The sequence below is a fragment of the Monodelphis domestica genome, chromosome 7 (assembly GCF_027887165.1).
Source record: "Monodelphis domestica isolate mMonDom1 chromosome 7, mMonDom1.pri, whole genome shotgun sequence".
NCBI classification, from domain to species: domain Eukaryota; kingdom Metazoa; phylum Chordata; class Mammalia; order Didelphimorphia; family Didelphidae; genus Monodelphis; species Monodelphis domestica.
This window is the reverse complement of record NC_077233.1, coordinates 204,945,386-204,971,064: the sequence shown is the minus strand read 5'-3', so window position 1 is coordinate 204,971,064 and position 25,679 is coordinate 204,945,386. Positions and strand designations below refer to the sequence as shown.

General features: G+C 38.4%; 1 protein-coding gene across 4 annotated transcripts in view; it reads left to right on the top strand.

Annotated features, from left to right (window-relative positions):
• Window positions 1-24,695, top strand: part of NMRK1 (nicotinamide riboside kinase 1) — a 34,819-nt gene extending 10,124 nt beyond the window's left edge. For 3 of the 4 annotated variants that reach the window (XM_007498537.3, XM_056806333.1, XM_056806334.1), the window contains exons 2-9: window positions 6-61; window positions 12,251-12,341; window positions 12,644-12,692; window positions 15,265-15,412; window positions 15,486-15,557; window positions 17,210-17,316; window positions 19,593-19,676; window positions 24,258-24,695. In XM_007498537.3, the coding sequence (XP_007498599.1) occupies window positions 33-61; window positions 12,251-12,341; window positions 12,644-12,692; window positions 15,265-15,412; window positions 15,486-15,557; window positions 17,210-17,316; window positions 19,593-19,676; window positions 24,258-24,310 (633 nt within the window). In that variant the 5' untranslated portion in view covers window positions 6-32 and the 3' untranslated portion in view covers window positions 24,311-24,695. The remainder of the gene's footprint in view (window positions 1-5; window positions 62-12,250; window positions 12,342-12,643; window positions 12,693-15,264; window positions 15,413-15,485; window positions 15,558-17,209; window positions 17,317-19,592; window positions 19,677-24,257) is intronic. The other variant, XM_056806335.1, reaches the window with a different exon arrangement.
• Window positions 24,696-25,679: the final 984 nt, after the last annotated feature.

The following is a 25,679-nucleotide window of genomic DNA, read 5'->3' as shown; positions in this document are numbered from 1 at the left end:
TTTAGAAAGCAGAAGTAACTTGAAAGCAAACTATGAAAGCATTTGTCGTTGGAATTAGTGGGTAAGTAGTAATCAGATTGCTTTCTTCTGAACTGAGAGAGCTGAGAGAATCATTTTCCCAGGTGGTGAAGAGGGAGGGAAAGGGGTCATTTTAGAGGACAGGAGCTCACTTCCAGGGAGGCTGGGCCTAAGTAGGTCACACAGAATAGTGGAGCTCTTAGAAGCCACAGAGCAAGTGGAGGCCAGATACCTAGTAGGAGCAGGGAGAAGGTGAAAGACAGTAGCTAAAGGGCCTAGAAAGGAGAATTTGGGAGAATTGGAAAAATCTGACCCTAGGGGCAATACACTGAATAACGACATTCTATTAATTCATGTTGATTTCTTACATCCTTCTCAGCATCAGCCATGATCTCAGGGACCAAGTGGTAAAATCAGTCTCTCCTGGGTAATGTTCAGTTTTAGGTATCCAGGGACACTGTGAAAAGGAAAGGAGAAGGTCCTGGGATAATGGTATAATGGCTAGTCAGGATGTACTAGTGAGCTAACCCCCCTCCCCACAAGAGTATTTCCTCCCTGCTCAGAGAGCTGATGGCTGCCCTCTGTCCTTAATTCGGTAAGGTGGAGGCACAGGTAATGCAGAAGTCTGTACCAGATTAGGGACACCACAGAAGTGGAAGTTGACAGTTGGTTAACCCTCACCCCCCTGGGTGTCCTGGTCTAACCTCTTGCTAGAGGAAGATCAATGATTTTTGAACCAGGACTTGGCTTTACCTGGTTCTAATAGAGATCTTCCTCCAAGATCCAAACCCCTCCACCCGCCAGCCCTCTTTATTCTTCCTTTTAAAGATCTGTATGCTAATTATGTACAATTGCTATTTATTTGAGATGGGATAACAAGGGGGAGATCAGGGAAGAGGTCAAACAGGGGTTCCCTAAGCTAAAAGCCCAGACTGAAGGTGGATCCTTCAGCTTTGACCAACAACTAGGACTGGCCTGGAAGCTTTATCTATCTTCTTGTTCTCCTACACTGGCTACCATAATCTAGTATTAAAGAATCAGCAAATGTCTTTAGATGTAGCCAGCAGGGAGGGAGACGTTTCAGGCTTCAGGACTAACTCAGCCTGCCCTTCAGGGTAAAACCCTCTCAGGCAGCTGAATGTCCAGTCAGTCCACACAGGTCTTGAATCAATAGAGACGGAATCAGTTCACAGTCACTGTAGGCATCGGATATGATCGGGAAATCCTCAGGAAATGTTGAGTTTCCAATCCTGAGGTGGGACATGGGAGCTGCTTCACTCCAGGGTTCAGAACTGAACTGACTGAGAGTTCTTTGGTCCCAGAAGTCCCTGCCCTGAACATTCCAACTGCCCTGTCTGTCACTCCTGCTTCTCCAGAATCCCATTTCGACTCTGTGTAAAATCTTCCATTTCAAGACAGATGTGCAAATCAGATACCTGGAACAGCTCTAGGTTACATTAACAAAGATTGCCCCTAAAATCTCTTCATGTTTTTGTGATCCAGTAAATGAGAGATTGAAGATGAGAGGATGACACATTAAAAATATTTTAATGATCTCAAATATTCTTTTGAGTTCTATATTTTATGAGAATTTATGTCATTGAATCAAAATATCTTAGAAAGAGGAGATATAAAACTAGGAGAGCAACCAGAGGTTATGGTTATTCAATTAATCCAGGCAAAAGATAAAGGCTTGAACTGTGGTGATACCCACATGAGTGAAAAGCAGAGGACAAATATGACATGTTGCAAATGTAGAAATAACAGGACTTGGCAATTGGTTAAGTATGAGTGATGAGGAGGAGAAAAATGATAAAGATGACTCCATGGTTCTGGATGCATGGAAGGGTGGTGGTACTCTACATAGAAATAAGAAAGAAAGAGTGGGTTTCAGGAGAAAATGATAAGTTCTGTTTGGGACATACTGTTTCACTTTATAGTTCAACGGGATTATACTTTGGAGGTGATTATGAGTTTGTAAAGGGTAGATCTGCTGAGTCAAAACCAAAATATATAAATTAATTAAAAGCAATTTTTAAAAGAGAAAGAAGATAATCAGGATTTCATTAAGTATTTAAAAAGTCTACCAGTCTTCATGGAGACCCCAACGTGTACTGAACAGGACTAATTAAGCAGTGACTTACCAAATCTTGTGTCATGAAAAATGTCTATCTATACACATATGTACATATGTTTTATATATGGAATCTTGTAAGGTAGCTTACAAAAAGCACCTCCAGTTAGGTAAGGAAGGCTCAAATGAATTAAAAGTTAGTTGCATTAAATTAGAAACACCTTTGAGTGTTGAAATACCTTGAATAGAGCTGAGAAGTGGTAGAACTGATGGTAATCTTAGAGAAGAAGAAATAAGAGATAGGAGAACTATGTCAAATAAGCCAGGAGAAAAAAAGTATTTGAGAAGACAGGTTAGTAAACAGTGTTTAAAAGTACAAGAGAGGTCAGGATGGAAGAAGCCTGAGAGAAAGTCATCATATTTAACAACTAAGACCAGAAATTTTAGATATTGTAAGGGTTAAATTTAGGGGTTGAGACTGCATATAATTATTGGTCACCAAGGATTTTATTTATAAAATCCTAAATGAAGCACTCAAGTCAGAATGGAATTTTATGGTGATTTAATTACAGCAGGAGGAAGACATTAGAGAGAGAAAGAGAGATTACTCAATACCACTCTGGCTCAGGCTAAGCCAAGGCAGGAACTTAAGGCCTTGGAGAGCCAAGGGAAAGAGGGGTGTCAGTCTTTCCCATCTGAAGGAAAGCTGTCTTGTGGGGGCTCCTCCAAGCTCGAGCTCCAGGATCGACCTTGCACTCAGCCCTCTCCACAGGAAGCGAGGAGAACTCCAGAGGCTGTTCTCTACCTCACTTCCTGCACCTCACATGTGCCAATGGTGGCTCAAGCTTGGCTTAGGATAACCCAGTGGGGCAGTTAGTTGTTTCTGATTTGTCATTTGCTAGCATATGCCCGAGTAATGTAGGTGTGCACGTTCTTGGGTGCTAGACCAAGCGAGATGGAGAGAATTTTAAAATTACAATATGTTGCCTAGTTTTTCTGGACTTTGTTTCCCTTTTTTTGTTACCAGGGGTGGCTCTTAAGGAGGGGTGAAGTGAGAACTACACTGGAAACTAAGTGATGAAAATAAGGGAAAAAATCAATTTAAAAAATTTTTTTTCTAAAAAAGAAATGTGCTAGCCTTAGAGTTTCAGTGGAGTAGTGGATTTAGTATCCTTGAAAATGAGTAGATAATGAGGAAATGAATCAAAAAATATAGACTGTCCTTTCTAATAGGTAAGCAGGGAGGATCTAAGGAAAGAACTAGAGAGACTAGCCGGTTGAAGTAGAGTAGTCTCCTAAATCATTAAAGGCAGGAAAAATTTAGCGAATAACAAATAACCCAAGATCAGTAAATCAATGAATCAGTCAAAAAATATTTATTAAACATCTGTTATGCCTGAGGTAGCAGGATATGAATACAAAGAATGAAATATTACCTCAAAGAATTTGCATTCTATTGGGAGTCTCCACCTTGAGTCTCTCCTCTCCTGATTGGTGATTCCTTTCCAGAGGCCACCATTTTAACAAGGACCCCAGCCATGCTTAATTTTACTCATGCTTTGACTTGCTCTGTCCTCCTCCATCTCATCTATTGCCTTGCCCTCCACTTCCAGAAATAAGGAAACTAGACTAGTTGACCTCTACAATTCTTTTCCATTTCTATGATCCAGTAAAAAAGGAGAGGCAGAAAGAGAAAGAAACAGAGTAAAACTGCCACCATGACCCAGAGTGAAAAGAGCAATAATATTTATAAAAAAATAATTTTGAAAGATTTAGAAACTCTGAACAGAGCAATAGAGCTCCCAAGATAAAGCATCCTATCCAGATTGAGAGAAGCCTGACAGAGGGGCTAGACTCAGGCTTCAGATTAAAACATTTGGGGGAGCATATATAATGTAAAAATTTGTCTTACTTCACTGTATATATTTGTTAAAAGGCTTTGCTTGTCTTTCTTCTCCCCCACACCCAACCATTTCCAACGGGCATGTGTAAGGTAAGGGGAGAGGGAAAGAAAATAGATATTTGTTCTTTTTTTTTTTTAATAAAATTTAATTGCAGAAAGAGAGAGAGAGAGAGAATGCCAGGTTACTATGAGCACCAGAAAAGGGACAGATGAACAATATAGGACAAGTAAACAGGGATTAAAAATAGAGTAGGGTTTTCAAAAAGTTTAAATACACAAGGAGCTAAGAAGATATGGGCTAAAGAGGAATAAGAGAGGAAGAGATGGCAGTGGAAAATATAAATGCTCTGAATGGCAGAGATTGGAGGTAGGAATTTGCTCAGGACAGGGGAAGTATCAGTAATTGTAATACCAGTAATTGATTGAATGAATGAATGGGTGGTAGGGTTGATGGCATAGAATGGAATACTACCACATTGTAAGAAACTAAGACGGAGGTTTCAGAGAAACCTGGGAAGGCTTGGATAAGCCAATGCCAAGTGAACAAGGAGGATAGTTTATACTATAATACCAGTAGAATAAAAAGGAATATTAATAATCAACCATGACCCCAGGAGACTGATGAATGATGTTACTTTTACCTCCTAATGGAAGTGTTTAACTCAAGCTACAGAATGAAATGCACATTTCTGGACATGACCAATATGGGAATTTGTTTTTCTTGATCATTTGTTACAAGGGTTTTGTATTTTTTCCCCCTCCTCTACATCAGGTAACAGAACGAGAAAATAAAATGCTTGTTAATTTAAGAAATAATTTTCTTTAAAAAAATTCTTTAATGCTTTCCACCTCCAGAGAGAGAACTGTTAGAGTTAGAATGTAGATGAAAATGTATGATTTTTCAATTTCTTATTTGGGTTTATGGTTTTATAAGATTACTTACAAAAATGAACAATATGGATATATGTCTTACATGATAATACATGTATAACCCAGATGGAATCACCTGTCAGTTCCAGGAAGGTGGAGGGAAGAGGGAGAAGATGATAAGTTCAATCATATAACTTGGGAAAACTTGTGTAGAAATTTGATATTATATGAAACTGGTAAAAAAAATGAAAATATTTTTTAAAAAAGAAATTCTTTAAAATAGAAGACAAGAGAACAATATATAAAGAAAAGGAGAGGAAACCCACCATGCGTGAGATTATAAATGGGAAACTAAGACACTAAGAAAAAGAAAGAAGTATCTTTGGATGCTTAGGACTTAGGCAATTGGTATTAGACTTATCCACCAGAAGTGGTACGATTAGACTCTGTAGAAGAGGCAAACTTTTGTCCTAGGAATGCAGATTGGAATCAAGGAGAGAGTGACACCAAGAGAAAGACTTCCACCCTTGGTCAGAGAAAGAAGATATAAATAATGCAGATAGTCAAATTAATTGGCAATGCTTAGCCTAAAATATATCTAAATTATTTTTATTATTTTTGTTGGAACTGGTTCTGACTAGCTCAAACCAGAAACTGGTAGAAACCAGAGAAAGTGGAGGCCCTGGTGGCCTTTTGGAGGTGTTTAGGTAAAAAGGGAGCAGAGAAGGAAGGATCAAATGAAGGTTTTTCAGCCTGGAGCCATGGGCACGTTTGTAGACAGAAAAGAATTAGTAAGTAATGAGAAAAATATTAAAATAAAAGTAAGATTGAAAGAGGAAGTAATCCCAGGAAAACCTATTTGTAGTAATTAGGGTATGAAGAAAGAATGGAAATATGTTACAGAGGTGAGACTGAGAGAACCTAACAACTCACTCTCCACAGAGGCTCTTCTAAACTTCAGCTGAGAATATGAGAATTAATAGAAAAAAATTGACTCTTCTTCAATCCTCTTACTCAGATGACTTCTGTGCTTATCTTTTCTTCCTGTTTTACATGAAGTGGCCTTACTCTGTTTGTTCAAAAGATCTCATTTCCTCCCATCTCTTTCAACAAATTATCCCCTCTTTCAGTTTTTCCAGTCTCTGCTTCCTTTGCAGCCTAAACACTTTGAAAAAGCCATCAACATTTGGGTCCTCCACTTAAATAAAATACTAGCAATAATTAGATGGAAAGTTACATCTTCATTAAAATGAACTAGAAAATGTATAAAATAAAAATCCCCACCAAAATACCAAACTAGAAATCCTAAAAAACTAAACATGAGATCAATAAAATTTAATGTAAGAAAATCATTGGATTAATGAACAAGTCTAGGAGTCTTATGGGGAAAAAATCAACAAAATTGGTAAACTGTTCATTAAATAGATAAATAGAATTAATATCTGATTAAAAAAAAAAGAAAAAACCAAATCACCAGCATTAAAAAATGAAAAGGGTGAATGAAGAAATTAAAGCCATTATTAGGAGTTGTGAAAATATTTTGCACTTGATCTTTTATATAAATATTAACACTATAAGTGGCTTAGTATTGATCCTCTAGAAGAATGGAAGAATGAACATTCTACCTATTGTTTCCTATGAGGCTCCCTGATTGCAGGGCATACATTGGGTCCCATGTTTTCTGGTGAGACAATAATGGTTTAGAGAACATACATATTCTACAAAACTTTTACTTTAACATTCATCATAATATGGAGGTAATCAAATTGGTCAAATTAAATGTTGATAAGAACATGGGTAAACAGATCTAATATTACATTGTTAGAGCAACTGTGATTTGTTTGTTGTTGTTGTTTTTTTAGAAGGTTTAAGACTGTTCATACTCAGTGATTTAAGGATTTCAGTATTCAGCACTAGGATTAGACCATAAAGGCATTATGGAGAGGATAAAAAAGCTTTGTTATAAAGGACTCATACCTGTCCCTTCCATTCCATTCTCACCTTTCTACCTAGACCCTTTATTACCTCTGAACTATTGCAGTCTTTTATCTGGTCTTCATGATTCTAATCCTTACTTCCTCCAGTTCCCTCCAGAGGTAACTACCAGATAAATCTTTCAAACATATTTTCTTGATTGTATTGCTCTTCTCTTCCAAAACATCCAGTGACTCCCGTTTTCTACTTCTAAGGCGTCCAATTCAAGACGTCCAATCTAACTTTCTACCTTTTTCTCCCACTATCCCCTTCTATTTCGGTCCTCTAGGTTATACCCTTATATTTTCCTGACTTTTGTTCCCAGCATGCTCTTTATCACTTGTGCCCATCTTCATCACTTAACTATCAAAATATCAGTCTTCCCTTGAATGATAGCTTAAATGTTACCTCTTCCATCCAGTTCATCCACAGAATTCAACAAATATTTATTAAGCAACTACCATGTGAAAGGCATTGTGCTAGGCACTGGGAATACAAAGACAAAAATGAAACCTTTTCTTTCCTCTCATTAAACTTGCATATTATTCTATACACAGATACATGTGATACTAGTAATTTAAGGGAGAGAGCACTATGATCCAAGGAGATAAGGAAAGGCTTTTTGCATAGGGAACATAGGAATTGGCACCTGAATTGAACCCTGAGGGAAGATAAGGTTACCAGGAAACAAAGCTAGAGAACAAATGCATTCTAGGTATAAGGGACAGCCCATAAGAAGACAAGAGGTGAAATGTTGAAAATTTGAGACCAGTTTAGAGAGAACAAAAGGCACACAAATAAGGCTAGGGGTAAGGGGTGGATAGAGTGCCAGGCTACAGAGGGGAAGTCCTAAGTACAAATTTGGCCTCAAACACTTCCTAGTTGTGTGCCTGGCAGGTCACTTGTACTCCCCATTGCCTTACCCATATCACTTTTCTGTCTTGGAACCAATACAGAGTATTGATTCTAAGACAGAAGGTAAGGGCTTTTTTATTTTTGTTTTTGTTTTTTAAGAAAGAAAGTACCTGGGAAGAAGTCAGTAGACTGGGAAGATAAAAGAGAGATAGAATCAGAGAGTCAAGGAGAGAGCGATAGATAGAGAATCTTGAGATGATCAATGAAAAGTATCTCTTGGAAGAGATGGGATCCAAAGGCACCAGTAGAATGGTTAATTTTGGCAAGGAGGACTACCTCTTCCTCAGACTGGAGCAGAGGAAGAAGAAATGGGAGAAAATGAGATCTGAAGACTAGAGTAAGAGAGATGAGGCAGCTCATGGTAGGTGACTGATTTATTCAGCAAAGTAGGAAGCAAGGTCATCTGCTGAGAGATAAGAGCATAAGAATTGTTGGTGATTAGAGGGGAGAAGAAAAGCTATTGAACAGCTGCTATAGAAAATGTGATGAGAGTTAATCAGAGAAGAATAAAAGAACTCTAATGCAGCCAGGAAAGCCCACTTGAAATTGGTTAATATGAATCTATGGACATAATTAATAAAGTTGCATGATTTTTTCCAGTAGAGTATAATAGTTCAGAACAGGAAGTGACCCCTGGTTAACAAAACAAAACAAAACAATGGAAGTACAAAAAAAAGACATAAAAGTAGGGATGATGGACTGAGAAAATATTTAGGGAAAGAACAATTGGAACTCAAAGTGAAGACAAAGACTTGATTTAGGAATAAAGCGGAAAAAAATTGAGGGTTATGAATATATATGAATATAGAAAAAAAATTTTAGGAATAGATCCTTTTATTCCTCTGCTTATTAGTATTTTCGACATAGGTTATTTTAAGTTATATTCCGTGTGTATCAGGTGTTTTTATTGTCCATCCTTGATTTTTGAAGAGGACTAATGATATCAGAGGATGATGTCTTGACTTACTCATGAATTGGATTTAAGTGAGGCAGAGTTGCACAAAGTCATCACCTCACTCTTTCTTCTAGAGTCATCCAAGTCCAATAGCAAAACAAAAATCCAGATGATTGGTGATGGTCCAAGTGAATATAGAAAATTTTAAAGTTCATGGTTGTGGAGGTAGCATAGTTTGGAATTTTGGCAAAAGTTAATAAGTGACCTTTCTATGTAGCAATTAGAGAAGAGTAAAGATGGAAGTCATGGGAATCGAGGAAGTTGAGGATTTGGAGGCTAGAATATTCAAGGTGACATTAAGTTGAATATTTATGAGACCAGGAGTTTAGGGGAAGGGGAAGCCTGAGCCAGGTACTAAAATGCTGGTGAAAGAAGCTAAAATGACCAAGGGACCAGTATTTGATATGAACTAGGATATGAAAGAGCAATAGAGACAAATGAAATGAACTTCAAAGGAAGAGAGTGTTGAGTGATGGTGGCAGAGAAAAGATTCATTGATGAGCAAAGAATATTCTAATACCTCCTTTTGTGGCCAGTGTTCCAGGGGAAATGAGAGGATTAGCCAAGAGGAAAGTGTAAAAGCTGGCTTGAGACAGAACTTCAAAAAACTAAGGTCTCAGCAACTGTCCCATCACTTCCAGTAAATTCAAGGAAAAGAAATGAAAGCAGTGCCAGATTTTATATTCTTGGGCTCAGAGATTGCTGCAGATGGAGACTACAGCCATGAAATTAAAAGTCACTTGCATCTTATAAGGAAACCCATCTGGACAGCATACAAAAAAAACCAGAAATATCTCCTTGTTGACAAAGGCCCATATAGGTATAGCTGTGGTTTTCCCAGTAGCAAGGTATGACTGTGAGAGTTGAGTGCTACAGAATCAACACTTGCAAATTTTGGAGCTGGAGAAGATTTTTGAGAGTCCCTCGGACATCAAGGAGATCAAATCAGACCATAATTAAAACAAAATCATTCAGACTGTTCACTGAAAGATCAAATAGCAAAGCCAAAGCTTAAATACTTTGGCCACATGATAAGAAGTCAGGAGTCATTGGAAAAGACCCTGGTGTTGGGAAAGATTGAAGGCAAAAGGAGAAAATGGCAGCCAAGGTTGACATAGTTAGTTTCACAGAAACAACAAAACATGAACTTGGGTAGACTTCACAAGACAACGGAGAATAGAAGGGCCACAAAAAGTTGGACATGATTGAACAACAGAAATAATCCAAGCCTGAAGAGAGTACCCAGGCATGAGGCATTGCCCAAAGAAGCACAGGTTTCTGTGAGCACAAGAAGATGAAGCGTATGAGGGGAAGGGATATAAAATGTAGAAGAGTTTAAAGATGGAGGGGATGTGACAAAGGGAAGCTCAGAGGCAGAGGACCATCTATGGGAATGGGGCCACAAGATTTAGGGATGAGAGTAGCCAGGGAAGAGCTTTTACCTTGGCAGAGATAAGCTCAGAAATTGGGGGTCACTGGCATTGTAATGGAAAGGCAACATGGAAATATGGATGTAGAAGATGCATGCAGACTGGAGAGAAGGTTTGAGAAAGGCTCTAGAGCTGAGGAGCCCAGGAAAGGCTTCCTGCAAAAAGTGATGCTGGATGTTAGTTGGCTCAGTGGATTGAGAGTCAGGCCTGGAGACAGGAAGTTCTAGGTTCAAATCTGACCTCAGACACTTCCCAGCTGTGTGACCCTGGGAAAGTCACTTGACCCCCATTGCCTAGCCCTTACCACTCTTCTACCTTGGAACCAATACACAGTATTGATCTAAGACAGAAAGTCAGAGTTAAAAAAAATAATAAGTGATGCTTGAGCTGAGTCTTGAAGGAAACCAGAGTCTAAGAAGGATTGTCTTCATTCCATTGTCTCTCAACACCATGGTCCTTGAGTGGTGCTGGGGCACTGGTTTCAGGGACAGAGGTGTCCTCAGCAGCAGTGGGTCTTGCCTACCTGGTTCCTTTTGGGGGACAGAGAGTTGAAAGCACTGTTTTCTCAGATGACAACAACAATAACATTATTTTGAAGGTTTTCAGAGCCTTTATATGTTACCCCGTTTGATCCTCACAACAACCTTGTGAAGTAGGTGCTATTTATTATCCCCATTTTTACAGATGAGAAAACTAAGGCTGAAAAAAAAGTGTTAGTGACTAACTCGGGGTCACATAGCTAGGCAGTGTCAAGGCAGGATTTGAATTCAAGCACTCCTAAGTCCAGATGAGTGGACTCCCATCAGCTAGAAAGAAGAAAGACCATAGGTTAAGGCCTCCAAGCCCTTTTCCTGAGAGGATGGGTTGGGGGTTCTGGACCTCCCAAGTCAAGTCAGAGAATTGAATCTGGGAGGAAGGTATCAGTAGAATTTCCCTTGGATCGTCCCCAACCAGAAATTCTCTTTATTTATAAATCATTTGTGCCTCTCTTATTGCCCATCACAGACTACATTGTATTACAGTTATTTCTCTACATGTTTTAGCTACCCTTCTAGATTGTAAACTCTTTGAGGCTGAATCTGGAGTGAAATCTTTTCTATACATCCCACAAAAACTATGGCTTAACATGGTTTCAAGAAGGATTCATTTAATAAGAGCTTCACAGAAAATATACCATTAGGTCGGTTGTTTTGAGTAGCTTCTTTGTTCTCTCTCTGTTGTACATTCAATTTATTTCAAAAATTCCATTCATCTTCTTTTTCTTATAGTAAATTGTATAGTTATTAGGACTCTTGCAAAAGGTGGGATTTGAGTTGAGTCTGAGAACAGGAAAAGGGTATGGTCACCAGAAAATAGGACTTAAGTGACATTGTTTAGTTGTCTTCAACCCTTCATGATCCCATTTGGGGTTTTCTTGGCCAAGATCTTGCAGTGGTTTGCCATGTCCTTCTCCAGCTCATTTTACAGAGGAGGAGACTGAGGCAAACAAGGTAAAGTGACTTGCCCAGAGTCTCACAGCCAGTAAGTGTCCAAAGCTAGATTTAAACCCAGATTTTCCCAACACCGTGACACCTAGTTGCCCTCAGACCACCCTAGAGATACCCTGTACCAGGCTATGTTACATATAGCCTTAGTTTATTTCTTCCAAGCTAAATAAGTAGACCTATTGCTTAAAACTTAACCCACAGGCAGATTTTTTTGCCATGTCCACCATAAGTGGCCATTTGCTTCTTTTGATATGTCTTTTTTTTTTAATAGCATCAGGCTCTGAGGACCCCTATTGCATGTTCTTAGATAGCAGCCGTTGTTTTGAATAAATTCATTTGTCATTGCTTGCTTTGATATGAGTCATTTTAAAGGCCGGTGTGGTACAAAGGTAAGAGCACCAGACTTAAAGGCCGGTGGTCAAATCCTGCAGTGTGAACACGTGCAATGCATTGAACTGCTCTTGTCCTCAGTTTCCTCGTTTGTCACAGGAGGATAATACCTGCAGTGCTGACCTGAGGCGGTTCAGATGAGGTTGTGTTTGGAAAGTGCTCCAAAAATGTCTGTTACTGATACCGTTGATATAAAATGAACTTTTCTTTCCTTAATTTTTTTTTCTGGTTCAGTGTGACAAATGGTGGGAAGACAACTCTGGCCAAAAAACTCCAAAAACAGCTCCCAAACTGCAGCGTCATCTTCCAGGATGATTATTTTAAGGTATCTTTGAAACTACTTTATTGGGAGGTCCGCGGGCATGTTCAGGAAAGTACTGGATTGGTAGAGCAGTTGCTAAATGTTGGACCTGGTGGGAAGGGAGCTCCGGGTCAGTTAGCTCATCCTCCACTAGGGGGCACTACGAGTTAGTCATTTCTCTGCTTGGGGTTTGGAGGATTTCTTTCATTCATCGGGCCATTGCGTGTTTAATGGTATCGCCACTAATGAGGACACTTATTTTAAAATTTTTATCATTTCTGCCACCCTTAATATTTCTATTGATATTCACATTCATTTTGTTCCAGCCAGAGTCTGAAATAGGGATTGATGAGAATGGCTTTCTACAGTATGATGGTAAGGAGCATCACTTACAAATGTTATGTACTAGTGTTCATTTCTCTCTTTTTTTTTTAATTAACAGAGAACAAATTTTAAAATTTGTTCAAATCTGTCTTTTAAATCAGAACACACCTAAGCATGCGGAACAGTTTTCATTAATTAAATCTTTTCCCCAGTTTTGCATGTAAAATTTGAGTTTTGAAAGCAGTTGTGAAATTATCAATGTTCTGTCTAATGCCAAATTAGCCTTCATTTTGGCAGGACTGAATTTTTTAGTTCCTCTTTCCTAAAGTTGCTGGAAAGGGGATTGTCATATCATATTTGGCCCCCTGGAGACCTGGCGGGGGGCAGAACACTCTACCTTCCTGCTATATCCTTCCCTAATTCTCCTTTCCTCGGGCAACATTACTCTTTTCTGGTTCCCTCTGCTGCCCACAAAGGATTGTCCATAGATCGTAGAGACACAGTTCACATTCTTACAGAAGTTGACATTATTCCGAAGGTAAAGAATTTTTACTATAACAGAGAACCTTTTTGTAGAGATCATAAGCCTTAGAATATGTTAACAGAATATCTTGTCATTATAAAGGGGTGTATGTATATATTTATTTTTTGTATTTATGTATTATATAAATAAATATATTTCTAACCTGTACATATAAATATATATTTACATATTATATAAATAAATATATTTATTTAAATATGTATTTATAGTCTGTATCACGCACAGTAGACCACAGATTACTAGCAAACTCTTAAATAACTAGTGAGCTTTTTTCAAGTGACAGTAGTAATAGCTATCATTTACTTGCCACTTCAAAGTTTTCAAAGCATTTTCATACTTTATTTTATTTCATTTGATCCTCAAAACAACCTTGTTAGGTCAGTGCTATTATTACCCCTTTTTGTTGTTGTTGTCCACTTGTTTCAGGAGTGTCCAACTCTTCGTGACTCCATTTGGGGTTTTCTTAGCAAAGACCCTAGAGTGGTTTACCATTTTCTTCTCCAGCTCATTTTTCAGATAAGGAAACTGAGGCAAACAGAACCAGAGTGTTCAGTAACAGTCAAAGAGCTAATAAGTATGTGAGGCAGGATTTGAACTTAGGTCTTCTTGACTACAAGTTTAGTACACTAGATGTGTAGGTGAAGTTGGAATAAAAGTTGTTTTCTCATCATTTCCTTCGATTATATAGTCCACTAAGAGAAACAAAAATATTTATTAATTTTTTATGGTTACTTCTTTAGCTGAAACCAAGGCATTTCCCCCTCTTTCCCCCTGTCCCTTTTCTGGGGTCCATTTAAGAGCTTAGTAGAATATTAGGGGTGAACCCAATTGTGTGACTGTGTTAAATCTTGCAAAAAAGAAATTCATAATGTATGGGATGAAATTATTGATGCCCTTAAGAGTCAGAATTTTATACTATGTTTGTGTTCTTATGACCCATACAGTCCTCCCAGTTCTTTCTCTCCCCCAAGGTACTCCTCTCTGGCTTACTGCTCTGATATAGTTGTTCAAGTGTTAGACCTGGAGTCAGGAAGACCTGGGTTCAAATCCCTCCTCTGATACTTCTTTTCTGTGTGACCCTGAACAAGGCTCTTAACCTTTTTCAGTCTCAGTTTCCTCTTCTATGATAAAGATATAGCCACTTGCATCAATTTGGTCCCGATATGGGGTCTGTCATGGATCTGTTCTCCCAGTTCTGAAAGCTGGCTCCAATGACTCCTGAACTGAAGTGTATCCTGGACTGCTTTATACTCAAAAAAGCAAAAGGTGGAATGGAGATAGTTGGGAGGGGAAGGACAATGGGGGAAATTATAATGATTAAAAAAAAAGACATCAATATAAGTTAGTTTACAAAAAACAGCCAACACAGAGAGCCTTTTACCCATTATAAATGCAACAATCCCAGGTAAAGAGACCTCAGATGTCATGGGAGGTAGCATGGTAAAGAGAAAAGAATATAGGATTTAGTGTTAGAAGATCTGGGTTCAAATCTCACCTGTGACTTTTTTTAAACAAAACTAGAAGAGTAGTTGACATTGAAATTTCTTAAAGCATAGTTTTTTCTTACTTTTTAAGAAAACAAATTAAGTGCATATATTTCCAAGATTCTCACTAATATTGTGAATAATTATCCTAGAATACAAACTGGAAAAAAATATTATTTTCCTTTCTCTTCCCCTCTCCTTCACTTCATTTTTAGTTTGCTTTATACAACAGAGCCTCCTTTGTCTAATTCTTGAACAATAACACACACTGGTTTATCCAGTGGTTGAAGTTTTACTGGTATTGTTCAAAATCTACATAGTACTATTGCTCTAAAGTTTTTTTTTTTCTGTCAAAATGCTATATATTTAAATTCCACTTTCATATGAGTAGATCCTTTATAAAATTACAAACACACAAAATCCACTCACAAAAGATGCTTGAATTCCAAATGTGGTGCTTAAAATATCTGACGTTCATTTTTTGAAGGGCAAATACAGTGCTGGTATTTCTGTGGCATTTACAAATCTCCAGAAATATTCAAAACATCTTCTTGTAGGCATCTTCATCGCTGCTCTTTTATATTTGGTGTTTTAGAACTTGAAGCTCTTAATATGGAAACATTGATGTCTGCTGTCTACTCCTGGATGAAAAACCCAAGAAATTCCCTAGAATCAGATGCCCTGGAAAGTGCTGAGGAAGTCCCTATTTTAATCATCGAGGGTTTCCTTCTCTATAATTATAAGTAAGCATACCATCCCATCATTGATTCTGAATAGACAAGGAAAATTCAAGAACTAACTGTGTTCTCATCTTAGGCCTCTTGATACTTTATGGAATAGAAGCTATTTCCTGACCATTCCATATGAAGAGTGCAAGCGAAGAAGAAGGTAAGATTTTAAATTGCCTTTTTTGTATTGTCATCTGTATCAGTTCTGTGTGTGTGTGTAAAAATAATCATGAATTAGTACTTTTCAGACATCTTCGGTTGTCTATTTGTCAGGAGAGGTCTTAGTTCTTGGCTCTAAAGAACTTTTGGTTTGGTTTGATTTTTACTGGCCATTCATTCATAGGAATGAGTTTAAAACAATGTTCATTCAGTGTCCCTTGCAATTGATTAAGGAAAGATGGAGGGGCAGCTAGGTGGGTCAGTGGATAGAGAACCAAACCTGGAGACAGGAGGTGTTGGGTGCCAGCGTAGCCTCAGATACTTCCTAGCTATGTGGCTCTGGTAAGGCACTTGACATCAATTAATTAACTAGTCCTTACTGCTCTTCTACCTTGGGGGGGTAGGGGGTGAAGAGAGAGAGAGAGAGAGAGAGGGAGAGAGAGGGAGAGAGAGAGAGAGAGGGAGAGAGAGAGAGAGAGAGAGAGAGAGAGAGAGAGAGAGAGAGAGAGAGAGAGAGAGAGAGAGAGAGAGAGAGAGAGGGAGGGAGGGAGGGAGAAGATTGACAAAAACACCTATTATTCTTTAGCTTTTTTTTTTCTTATTCTATAGGCTATAGATCTAAACTTCATAGAATGTCAAAGCTGGGAAAGTAAATATGTTGATAACTACTGGCTCTCCAGTAAAAATATATGCACAACATATTTTTAAGTTTAATCTGGTTTATTAAGATTTTCCCATCACTTTCTTAAGTCTAGAGGATCCCAAAACAAAATAAACAAAATCCTGATTTTGCTGATTTTGAATCCAGCATTTGCTGATTTCCAAACTATAAATTCTGTCAGTTGGAGCTGGCATCAGCACACCCCTGACTGGAAAAGGTCTTTGAGGTCACATAGTCTAATCGCATCATCTAGCTCTGACCTTGGTGATACTCAGTTAACCTAGAAATGGATTTCTCTCTTTTTCCCTCCTTACTAAGTCCTTATCCTCTACCATTGTTGCCTGCCCTGTTGGACTAGATTCCCATTAGTGCAAATAATGAATCCCATGAAGTGGTCACATTATTCAAATTCCCACTGAGCTGGATTCAATTACTATATTTTTAATAATTGTAACTTTGAATAGTACAAATGTTAATGTGTGACTTCATGGATTCGTCATTTGATCTAACTGGAAATGTAGCTATTTTCCAGCTGCCCAATGACAAGAGTCTACCTTGTCCATCCTCTCCTTCCACAGTGGCTTCCTGGCACATAGGAGGCACTTCATTAATGCTTTATTGAGTAGTTGATTGATTAATCCCTAGACTCTCTGATGGGTTTCTTGCAGAAGACATGGAAAAATTTATATCTGAGATAAATATTATATACTATAATAAGTAATGTCAATTAAAGTCATTTGATTAAGGCATATTTTGCTGTTTTTATATCTTCAAACATTATTTTAATTATATCTTCCAAAAATATATACTACTGTTAATCATTAATTTTACATAGTGGAGAAAAAAAGAACAAGAGTCAGCATAATATAGCAAATGGAGAGCTGGCCTTACAATTGGCACAAGTGAATATTTGCCTTTGCATGCATATATGAATATACATATATATAGCTATAGCTATAGCTATAAAAAAACCTACCATGTTTTTTTAATAGTACCAGGGTCTATGAACCACCAGATCCTCCAGGATACTTTGACAGTTATGTGTGGCCAATGTATCTAAAACACAGAAAAGAAATAGAAGATATCACGTGGAATATAGGTATGTGATTTTCTCTTTAGTCAAAGTATTTTCCAAAATCATTTTTCCTTAAATAAGAGGATGAAATTTAGGAATTTTCTATTTAAAGGTGATTCTACTGGACAACTTTCCAATGATTATACTTCCTGGCCAAAATAGTATTGCCCTTTAGGCTTCATCACCTTGTCTCTAGGGTGTTGGCTATTTTTGTCTCTGTTCCCAGTCTTCTAACTCTTGCCAAAAGCCAGTCAACATTAGGGCAACCCTAGATACCCAATTCAGGAAGCAGAAGACAGTGAGTAGAAAGAGTTTTTTGAAATTTGAAGATTAAAGGATGTAGGTCAGTTGAGGTCTGCTACTTACTACCTGTGTGATACTACTGTATAAATCATTTAATTTCACTGGTCCTCAGTTTCTTAATCTGTGAAATCTATTAAAAATATATAAACATTATTTTTAAATTTTAAAATTTTTTTCTTTACTATCTACCTACTTTATGGTGTTGCTATGAGAAAAATGTTTTGTGAATCTTGAACTATCATACAACAAAGAGTTTTGTGAATAGGTGAGAAGAGAGGCAGCTGAACAGACATAGGGGAATGAATGTTCCCTTTCTCTTTCCCCATCCCCAAGTGGCAGGGCAGCAACTTTTCATTTTACTCTATTCGCCCTAGCAAAAACACAAAGTATTTTCTCCTGAGAAGCTTCTGTTGGCATCCTCTATTGCTCTTTTAAAGTGGGGAAAGAGGGGTAGAGGAGGAAAAAAAAGTCTACAGAGAAGAATTATACAGGGAAAACATTTTTCTTGAATATATTCTTAAAATAATCTTTCTATCACCCCTCCATCTACCTTTTCCTCTCCCTCTTTCCTGCCTTTCACAATTTTTTTCATTTCTCACCTATTTTCCAGTCCTTCATCTTCACACCCTCCCCTATGTCCAATTCTACTTTGGTTGAGTATTTTAGATAATTGTACTATGAGTCATAGGAGCATTTGGATTTTTTTTAATTAAGTTCACAAAAAGGGGACAATTTTTTTTTTGTTGTTGTTCAATTATTCAGCCTGTGGAACCATGAAGATTGCCCCCAAATGAGAGTACTTGGTTAGGTCCGTTTCTATTTCCTCTCATTCCACCATCACCACTCCTTTTTTTTAAGTTTTTATGCTCAGACATCAGGCAAGTAAATCAGATTGAATAAGGGCTCATGTCCAGATTTGGGGGTGCAGAAAAGGTAGAAATCATGGCACAAGCCACGTTTGCTTTGTTTTATTTATGCTTCGCTTTCCTGTTATTCCCTTAACAATATTTGATTTTGCAAGGTACATTGAAACAAATTTGACTAAAGTATGTAGGAAAAGAAGATCCCTACATATTTTGTAATGTTAAATAAATACAGAAAGAGATTCATGACTTCTCATGACTTCTTTATGTCCCAGATTCCAATTTCATTGATCTAACCATAAAGATTATTACAGCAATCTCTCTTATTCAAGTCCAAGAAAAAGAACAAAGAAATAAGATTTACATAATTCCCTTAGCATATTTATCAGCCATAAAGTATAAATTCATATGAAATTCATGTTAATGATGAACATGCCTGCCTCAAAAAAAAAAAACAACCTTTAAAAAATATGTATTATCCTGGCAAGAAAAATCTTTGAACTGATTTTCTCCATCTCCTATGACAGTGAGCTGAGATTTATGACCAGCTGTGTCAGCTTGGCTGTGGATCTGCTTGAATGACTTGACCAATTTAAAATAGATTTTTTTTATGGCCATAATCATGTGTTCGTTATTTAAACACATTAGCACTGAGAAGAGTTGTCAGTTTCATCAAATGAGAATAATGTATGTACCAGAAAGTTATTGTTTCTATTATTAAGAATAATAATAAGTTTATCCACTAAGGTCCCACTCTTGTGCACCAATGGATTATATAGAGATCACCCTGGGTCCACAAAGGCTCTGACAACTGAGTGTAAAGCTGATATGACCAAACTGGAAATGCCCCAAGTACAGCCTCAGCAACAGGTTCTATGCCCAGTTGCACCAAGCTGGACAGGCTCACCACCAGGGGGCTGGCCACCAGCTGGTGAATTCTGGCCTTAGCACCTCTCAAAAACCATCCACAGAGGCATTGATGAGATTTCTATCTGTATCTGTGGAAACCCTGGCTCACTGAAATACAGAATTATTCAGCGTCTTTTTTGTTGTCTTAAATAACTGCCTAAAATAAGCTTCCTCATAATCTTGAGGAGTTCAGTAAATTGGTGTCTCGTTTTTCTTTTCCCTTAGTGTATTTAGATGGGACAAAATCTGAGGAAGACCTTTTTTCACAAGTCTATAATGACCTGATAGAAGAACAAGTAAAGCACAAATGTAAGTACGGTCCTATTAAATGGGTTAGGGAGAAAGGAGAGAGACCCAGTACCTCTGTATGACCTCAGCATGGTTTTGTAACCTTTTTTTGTTAAGCAGGGTTAAGCAATTTGGGTCATGAAAGTACAATAAGGCTTAGGGATGGTGCATGGCTGGGGAAATTGCCCTACAGCTCAAGGGTTCTTAACCTGGAGTCCATGAACTTGTTTTTATAATACATAATAACATAACTGTATTCCAATATCATTTATTTCCTTTCCATTTCCATTATAATCCTTTCCATTTTATTTTATGTCTTTAAAAGCTTTCTTCCAGAAAGTGTACTCATAAGCTGCACTGGGCTGCTCCTCCTGACACAAAACAGGTTAAAAACCCCTCCTTTAAGGGCATTCAGTGATTTATCTCAATAAACCATTTATAAAGCACCTGCCATGTCTAACTGATTAATTACTGAGTAAAAGGCAGCTTAGAGAGTTGTTCTTGAATTCAAGTCCTACCATGCTGGCACTGTGATCCATCACACTGCCCCCCCAGGAACTCTTGCAGAACATTTGCTTATCAATAGTAGATTGGCATCTTCATTGGGGAAAGTTCTTACATTGATGAAATCATAAATCTGGACAGAAATTTTAAAAAATATGCTGGGTGCTGATTGCAAAAACAAAATAGTCACTAGTCAATTAACATTAAGAGTCTGTGCTTAAATGCTGAGGATGCAAATGAGTAAAAAGAAAGACTGTTCCTGCCTTCAAGGAGCTTGCTATCTCATGGAGGAAGCCTGACCACAAATGGAAATTTAAAAGGTGGAAGGAGGAGATGCCAGAGGGTCCCCAGTGAAGGGGGGACATGATGTTTGTGAAGTAGACATGGTTAGCTGGGAAAATCTTGGAAGGAGTTCTTTCCTCCACTCTCCAAGGAGAGGCCCCTGAGAGTGCTGAGTTAGTGCTGAGTATTTGAGCTGAGTCAGTCTTCCAAAGGAAGAGATTTCAGGTAATGAGCTTATCCTGGAAGAGGCATGATATTCATGGACACCTCAAAGACCAACTGCTCTTGAAGTTAGCTGAAAAAGTCTGGGCTCTCCCCTCAAGGGTCTTGCATTCTAATGTTCTCTCTCCAAGTCACCAATGATCTCTTTTTTGCTAAAACTATTAGCCTTTTTTCACTCTTGACCCTTCTAAGACCTCTCTATAGAATTTTACACTCTTGATGCCTCTCCATTTGGATACTCTCTCCTTTGAGTCTTTTACTGATTCCCCAAATTACTGGTGCACCCCTAAATTCATTACATATGTATCCTGTGTTTATTTGTCTGGGAATGTGTTTGCTCCTCTACCAGTAGGATGGAAGCTACCTGAAATCAAGGACTGCCTCACTTTTATATTTGTAATTTTCACTTAGGCACATAATAAATTCTTATTGAACAGTTGATGATTTTTTTTTCATTCAGAGAGAACCTCATCAATCCTCATGTCTTAGTTATCTTAATGATATTATTCACTTGTTTCAGTCATGTCTGACTCTCCTTGACACCATTTGGAATTTTCTTGGCAAAACTACTTGAGGAGTTTGCCATTTTCTTCTCCAGCTTATTTGACAGATAAGGAAACTGAGGCAAACAAGATTAAGTGATTTACCAAGGGTCACCGAGCTAATAAGTGTGTGAGACCAGATTTGAACTAAGGAAGAGGAGTCTTTCTGACTACAGGCCTGGCACTATCTACTATGTCACCCACCGCCACTTAACCTCAGTCTGCCTCAGTTTCCTTAGCTGTAAAATGGGGACCACAGTAGCACCCATCTCCATGGGTTGAAGGTGAGGATTAAGTGGCATAATATTTGTAAAGTGCCTTACACATAGCAGGTTCTTATTTCCTGTAAGTATTCTTATGGTCCCCATGTTACAAATGAAAACTGAGATTGAGAAGTTTAAGCGATTTGCTCAGGGTCACCCAGCCAGAACATGTCTGAGGCAGGATTTGATCTCAGGTCTTCCTAACTCAAGTCCTATACTCCCTCTGCTGTCCCACCAAGTGCCTCTAGTGACTATTCCTATTAATTTGTTGCTTGGTTTCCTCTCATAATTCATATTAACATTATGCTTCACACTTTATAAAAGTGCTTTCTGCATAATAGCTATAAAAAATAGACTCGAATACAGGACTACAATCCCCACAAGCCTTTGCTCCACTTCCCCAGAATGCCTTGTAATCTCACCTGGGCCGAGATCGAGAAGGTATTTAAACTGATTCAAAGGCTTTTGAGAGGCTGGGACTTCTGTTTTGGGGCAGGTGTGGCTTTTTTTCATAATGTAGGTGAGGTTGTGTCTAGGCCTCTCTATGGCCTGGACACGTGTCTCTTATCCTGTATTTTCTTTAATCCTTAATCTTCAATAAACCTCTAAAAATTATAATACTCCTTGCAGAGAGAAACTAATTTCTACCTGCCTCAGTCTCCCCTAAATTTTAACTGTTATATAGCCCAAAGAAATCATAAAGGCAGTGCAAGTGCCCTGATCAGCTTTTGCCCTGTTCAGTTGCCCTGATCTCCTGACAAGTGCTGGCTGAGGACAAGAGGCCATCTGAGGGCAGTTGTGCCTCCTCTTTCCTGGCCTCTCCCAAGAGGCTGGCAACAAATGCTGCATTGAGAAAGCTTTTTCACCTAACTGCCTTCCAAGTGTTTTTCCCTCCCTGCCACCCAAAGGATGGTTTAAAAACAAAGTTTTAACAGGCAAAGGAGAAGGGGAATGACAAACATTATACCACAGATGATACAGATCACCCCTTTATCACCTCTACAATGTAATACAAACAGTAATTCATTGGTGAAGCCCCCAATTTTGGAAATATTAGGGAACTCTTGCCAGCTTTCCCTGTTCCAGGCCAGAATCCTGGAATAGGAGAGAGTCTTAATTTGTTTTTAAAATTTATTCTAGAGGAGATGCCATTCACCCAGGGAATTGGGGGAAAGAAATGATTATAGAATTGCTTTAGCTATTGTTTAAATTCTCTCTCTGGTCCCATCTACCTTCTTAATCCTTACATCTTCCAGGGCCAGGCACACAAAAACACACCTAATAAAATGTGTGTTGAGTGACTGAATGACAGTGTGATAGGGTACAGAAAAATTATAAGGAAATGTAAAAATCAGAGGTATTTTGTAGACCACAGTGCCATAAAAATACAAGCAAAATTATATAGACCTAGATGAAAACTTAATGACATTTTGAGGCGTGAGGGGTTTAAAAAGCAAAAAACACGACAGGACAGAGCTTTGCCATCACATATACCTGTAATATATTGGGAGGCTCATAAGCACCAAAATAAAAAACAAAACCTACTTTCATCTGGACTCAGCATAGGGTATTTCAGAGTTCAGATGTCACATTAAAAAGTTGATTCAGGGGGGCAGCTGGGTAGCTCAGTGGGTTGAGAGCCAGGCCTAGAGATGGGAGGTCCTAGATTCAAATCTGGCCTCAGCCACTTCCTAGCTGTATGACCCTGGGCAAGTCACTTGACCCCCATTGCCTAGCCCTTACCATTCTTCTGCCTTAGAACCAATACACAGTATTGATTCTAAGACGGAAGATGAGGGTTTAAAAAAAAATTTATAATTCAGCAACAGCTAAGTGGCTCTGGGGTTTGAGAGCCAGGCCTAGGGCTGGAAGATCCTGGGTTCAAATCTTGCCTTAAACACTAACAGTGTGACAGAGTAAGTCACTTCACCTCTATTCCCTAGCCCTTACTATTCTTCTGCCTTGGAATCAATACACAATATTAATTCTAAGATGGAAAGAATGAATTTTTAAAAAATAAGTAATTCTCACTCATGATTGTTGCAGTCACTGTGTGCTAAATTTATCCCTTTGCTTCCTAAAATATTCATGAATATTCAGCCCAGCCTTTGGGTCTGTTACCTCCTTTACGATGATAAATCTGAGTCTGTAAAACTATTGCTGGCAGACTACGGATTGGACTGCAACCCATTAAACATTTCCATTGTTTAATCAGTTGTTCCCTCTTAAAACTGTGGTCCCTATTCTTGTTAATGACAGTTGCACAAAATATTCTGTAGTGTCTCTGAATCCATTATGCAATTTAAAAGAAGAGTTGCTAAATTCTTTGAGAAAAAAGCATCCTATTATGGGGTCTAAAGCCAAAGTAACTTGACTTAGAAGAAAATTGGAACTTTGATTAATTATTATGAGCAACTTTGGCCCAAGAGAGCTAATGATGAAATAGTCTTTGCCTCAATCAAGAGCTGGAGAACACAAATGCAGAATGTAGTAGGCATTGTCAGATCCTATTACTGTATCAAGCCATCTTGCTTAAATGTTTGCCCTTGTTACAAGGAAGGATCCTCTGTGTGTGTGTGTGTGTGTGTGTGTGTGTGTGTGTGTGTGTGTGTGTGTGTGTGTGTGTGTGTGTGTGTTGGTGATGTGGGGGGGGAGAATTAAAAAATATAAGGCTTTGTCACTGAAACACAAGACTTTTTCAAAGTCACTGATTTTGTGGTTCCTACTCAATAGGGTACCCGAATAATTATTCTTCATTAACAACCTTTCTTTTTATATTTGCCTTAAAGGTTCACAGATAGCCCCCGAGGTGCCTTCTAGCTCGACATCTGTGATCCTGTGACTAGCATAAAGAGAGGATGCATCAGAATTCTTTCCATCACAGATTAGGAGAATCTAAAGAAGATATTTAGTCACATAAGCAAGAGAATGATATACACAATGACGACTATAATGCAAAGGAAAATAATATTAGAAGCCTTCAGATTACGATAATGATTCATTGATTTTTGAAATCTGATGATGGGATCCTCTTGGTAGAGAGATGATGGACTAAAGGTGTGGAAAGTTGCATATCTTTCTATGCCGTCATCTGATGGTCAATGTCACAAGCCTCATGGGATGGGGAACGGCTTGCTTAACTGTTTTTTTACAAGGGAGGGTTGTATGGGAATACCAAGAAGTGATAATGATGTAGAAATGATTAAAACCATCAATAAGAGACAAAAGAACACTGTTTTTCATTTTAAAATTTTGCTATCTTTGTACTATTCTCATCTCTAGTTGAGGCTTGTCAGCTCTAATGGGGTGAAGCACAGATGAAAGGCAGACCCTTTCATCATGCCCAGAAGTTTTGAAGTAAATCAAAGTATCTTCCACCTCTTTTAGGCATTGGATCCTCTGCTGTTTCCTCACAGTCCTAAAGTGTTCTCAGATCTCTCTTGCCCCTGCTACTCACATCATCAACCCAATCATTCTCCTTCTCCTTCATTGCCAAAAATCTAGAGAAGAATTTACACTTGCTGTCTCCATTCACTCAACCCCTTGCAATCTGTTTTCTGTATCCCCTGCCTTATTAACATGACTCTCTCCAGGGTCACTAAGGACAGCCTTGTTTACTAAGCTCAGTGGTTTCTTTCCTAATTGATCCTTTTTGCCTCGTTTGGACTTCCCCTCTTCATGGATACCTTTATCTCCCTCCGCTTCCCTAACACTGAAATGTTCTCTTATTTCTCTGTCCACCCATCCTATCTCTTTTGCTAGCATCTTCTGTTATCTTTAACAGAGATGTCCCCTAATTGCCTGTCCTTGGCCCACATACCTTCTCTTCCTGTACTGGGCAATGCCATCCACTCCCTAGATTTTAATGAACGCCTCTGCAAATGAAGCACAAAGCTATGTTTTCAGCTCCAGTCTCCCCAAAACTTTTGTCCCATATTTCTACCTCCTTGCTAGATGTCTCTTTCTGGATATCTTGGTGGCACTTTTAAGTTCACCATGCTCAGAACTGAACTCCAACATCCAGCCCTCCCCTTAATTTCTCTATTTCTGTTGGTTCCTCCATCGTCCAGCCCAAGCTAGGAACCTTGGAATTTCAAGTTTCCCTGGCTGTGCTTCTCATACCATCCAGTCATTTGTCAAGTCTGTTAATTTTATCTTTGCAATCTGCACTCTCTTTTCCGCTCCTACTAAAACTACTCTTTACTTTTATG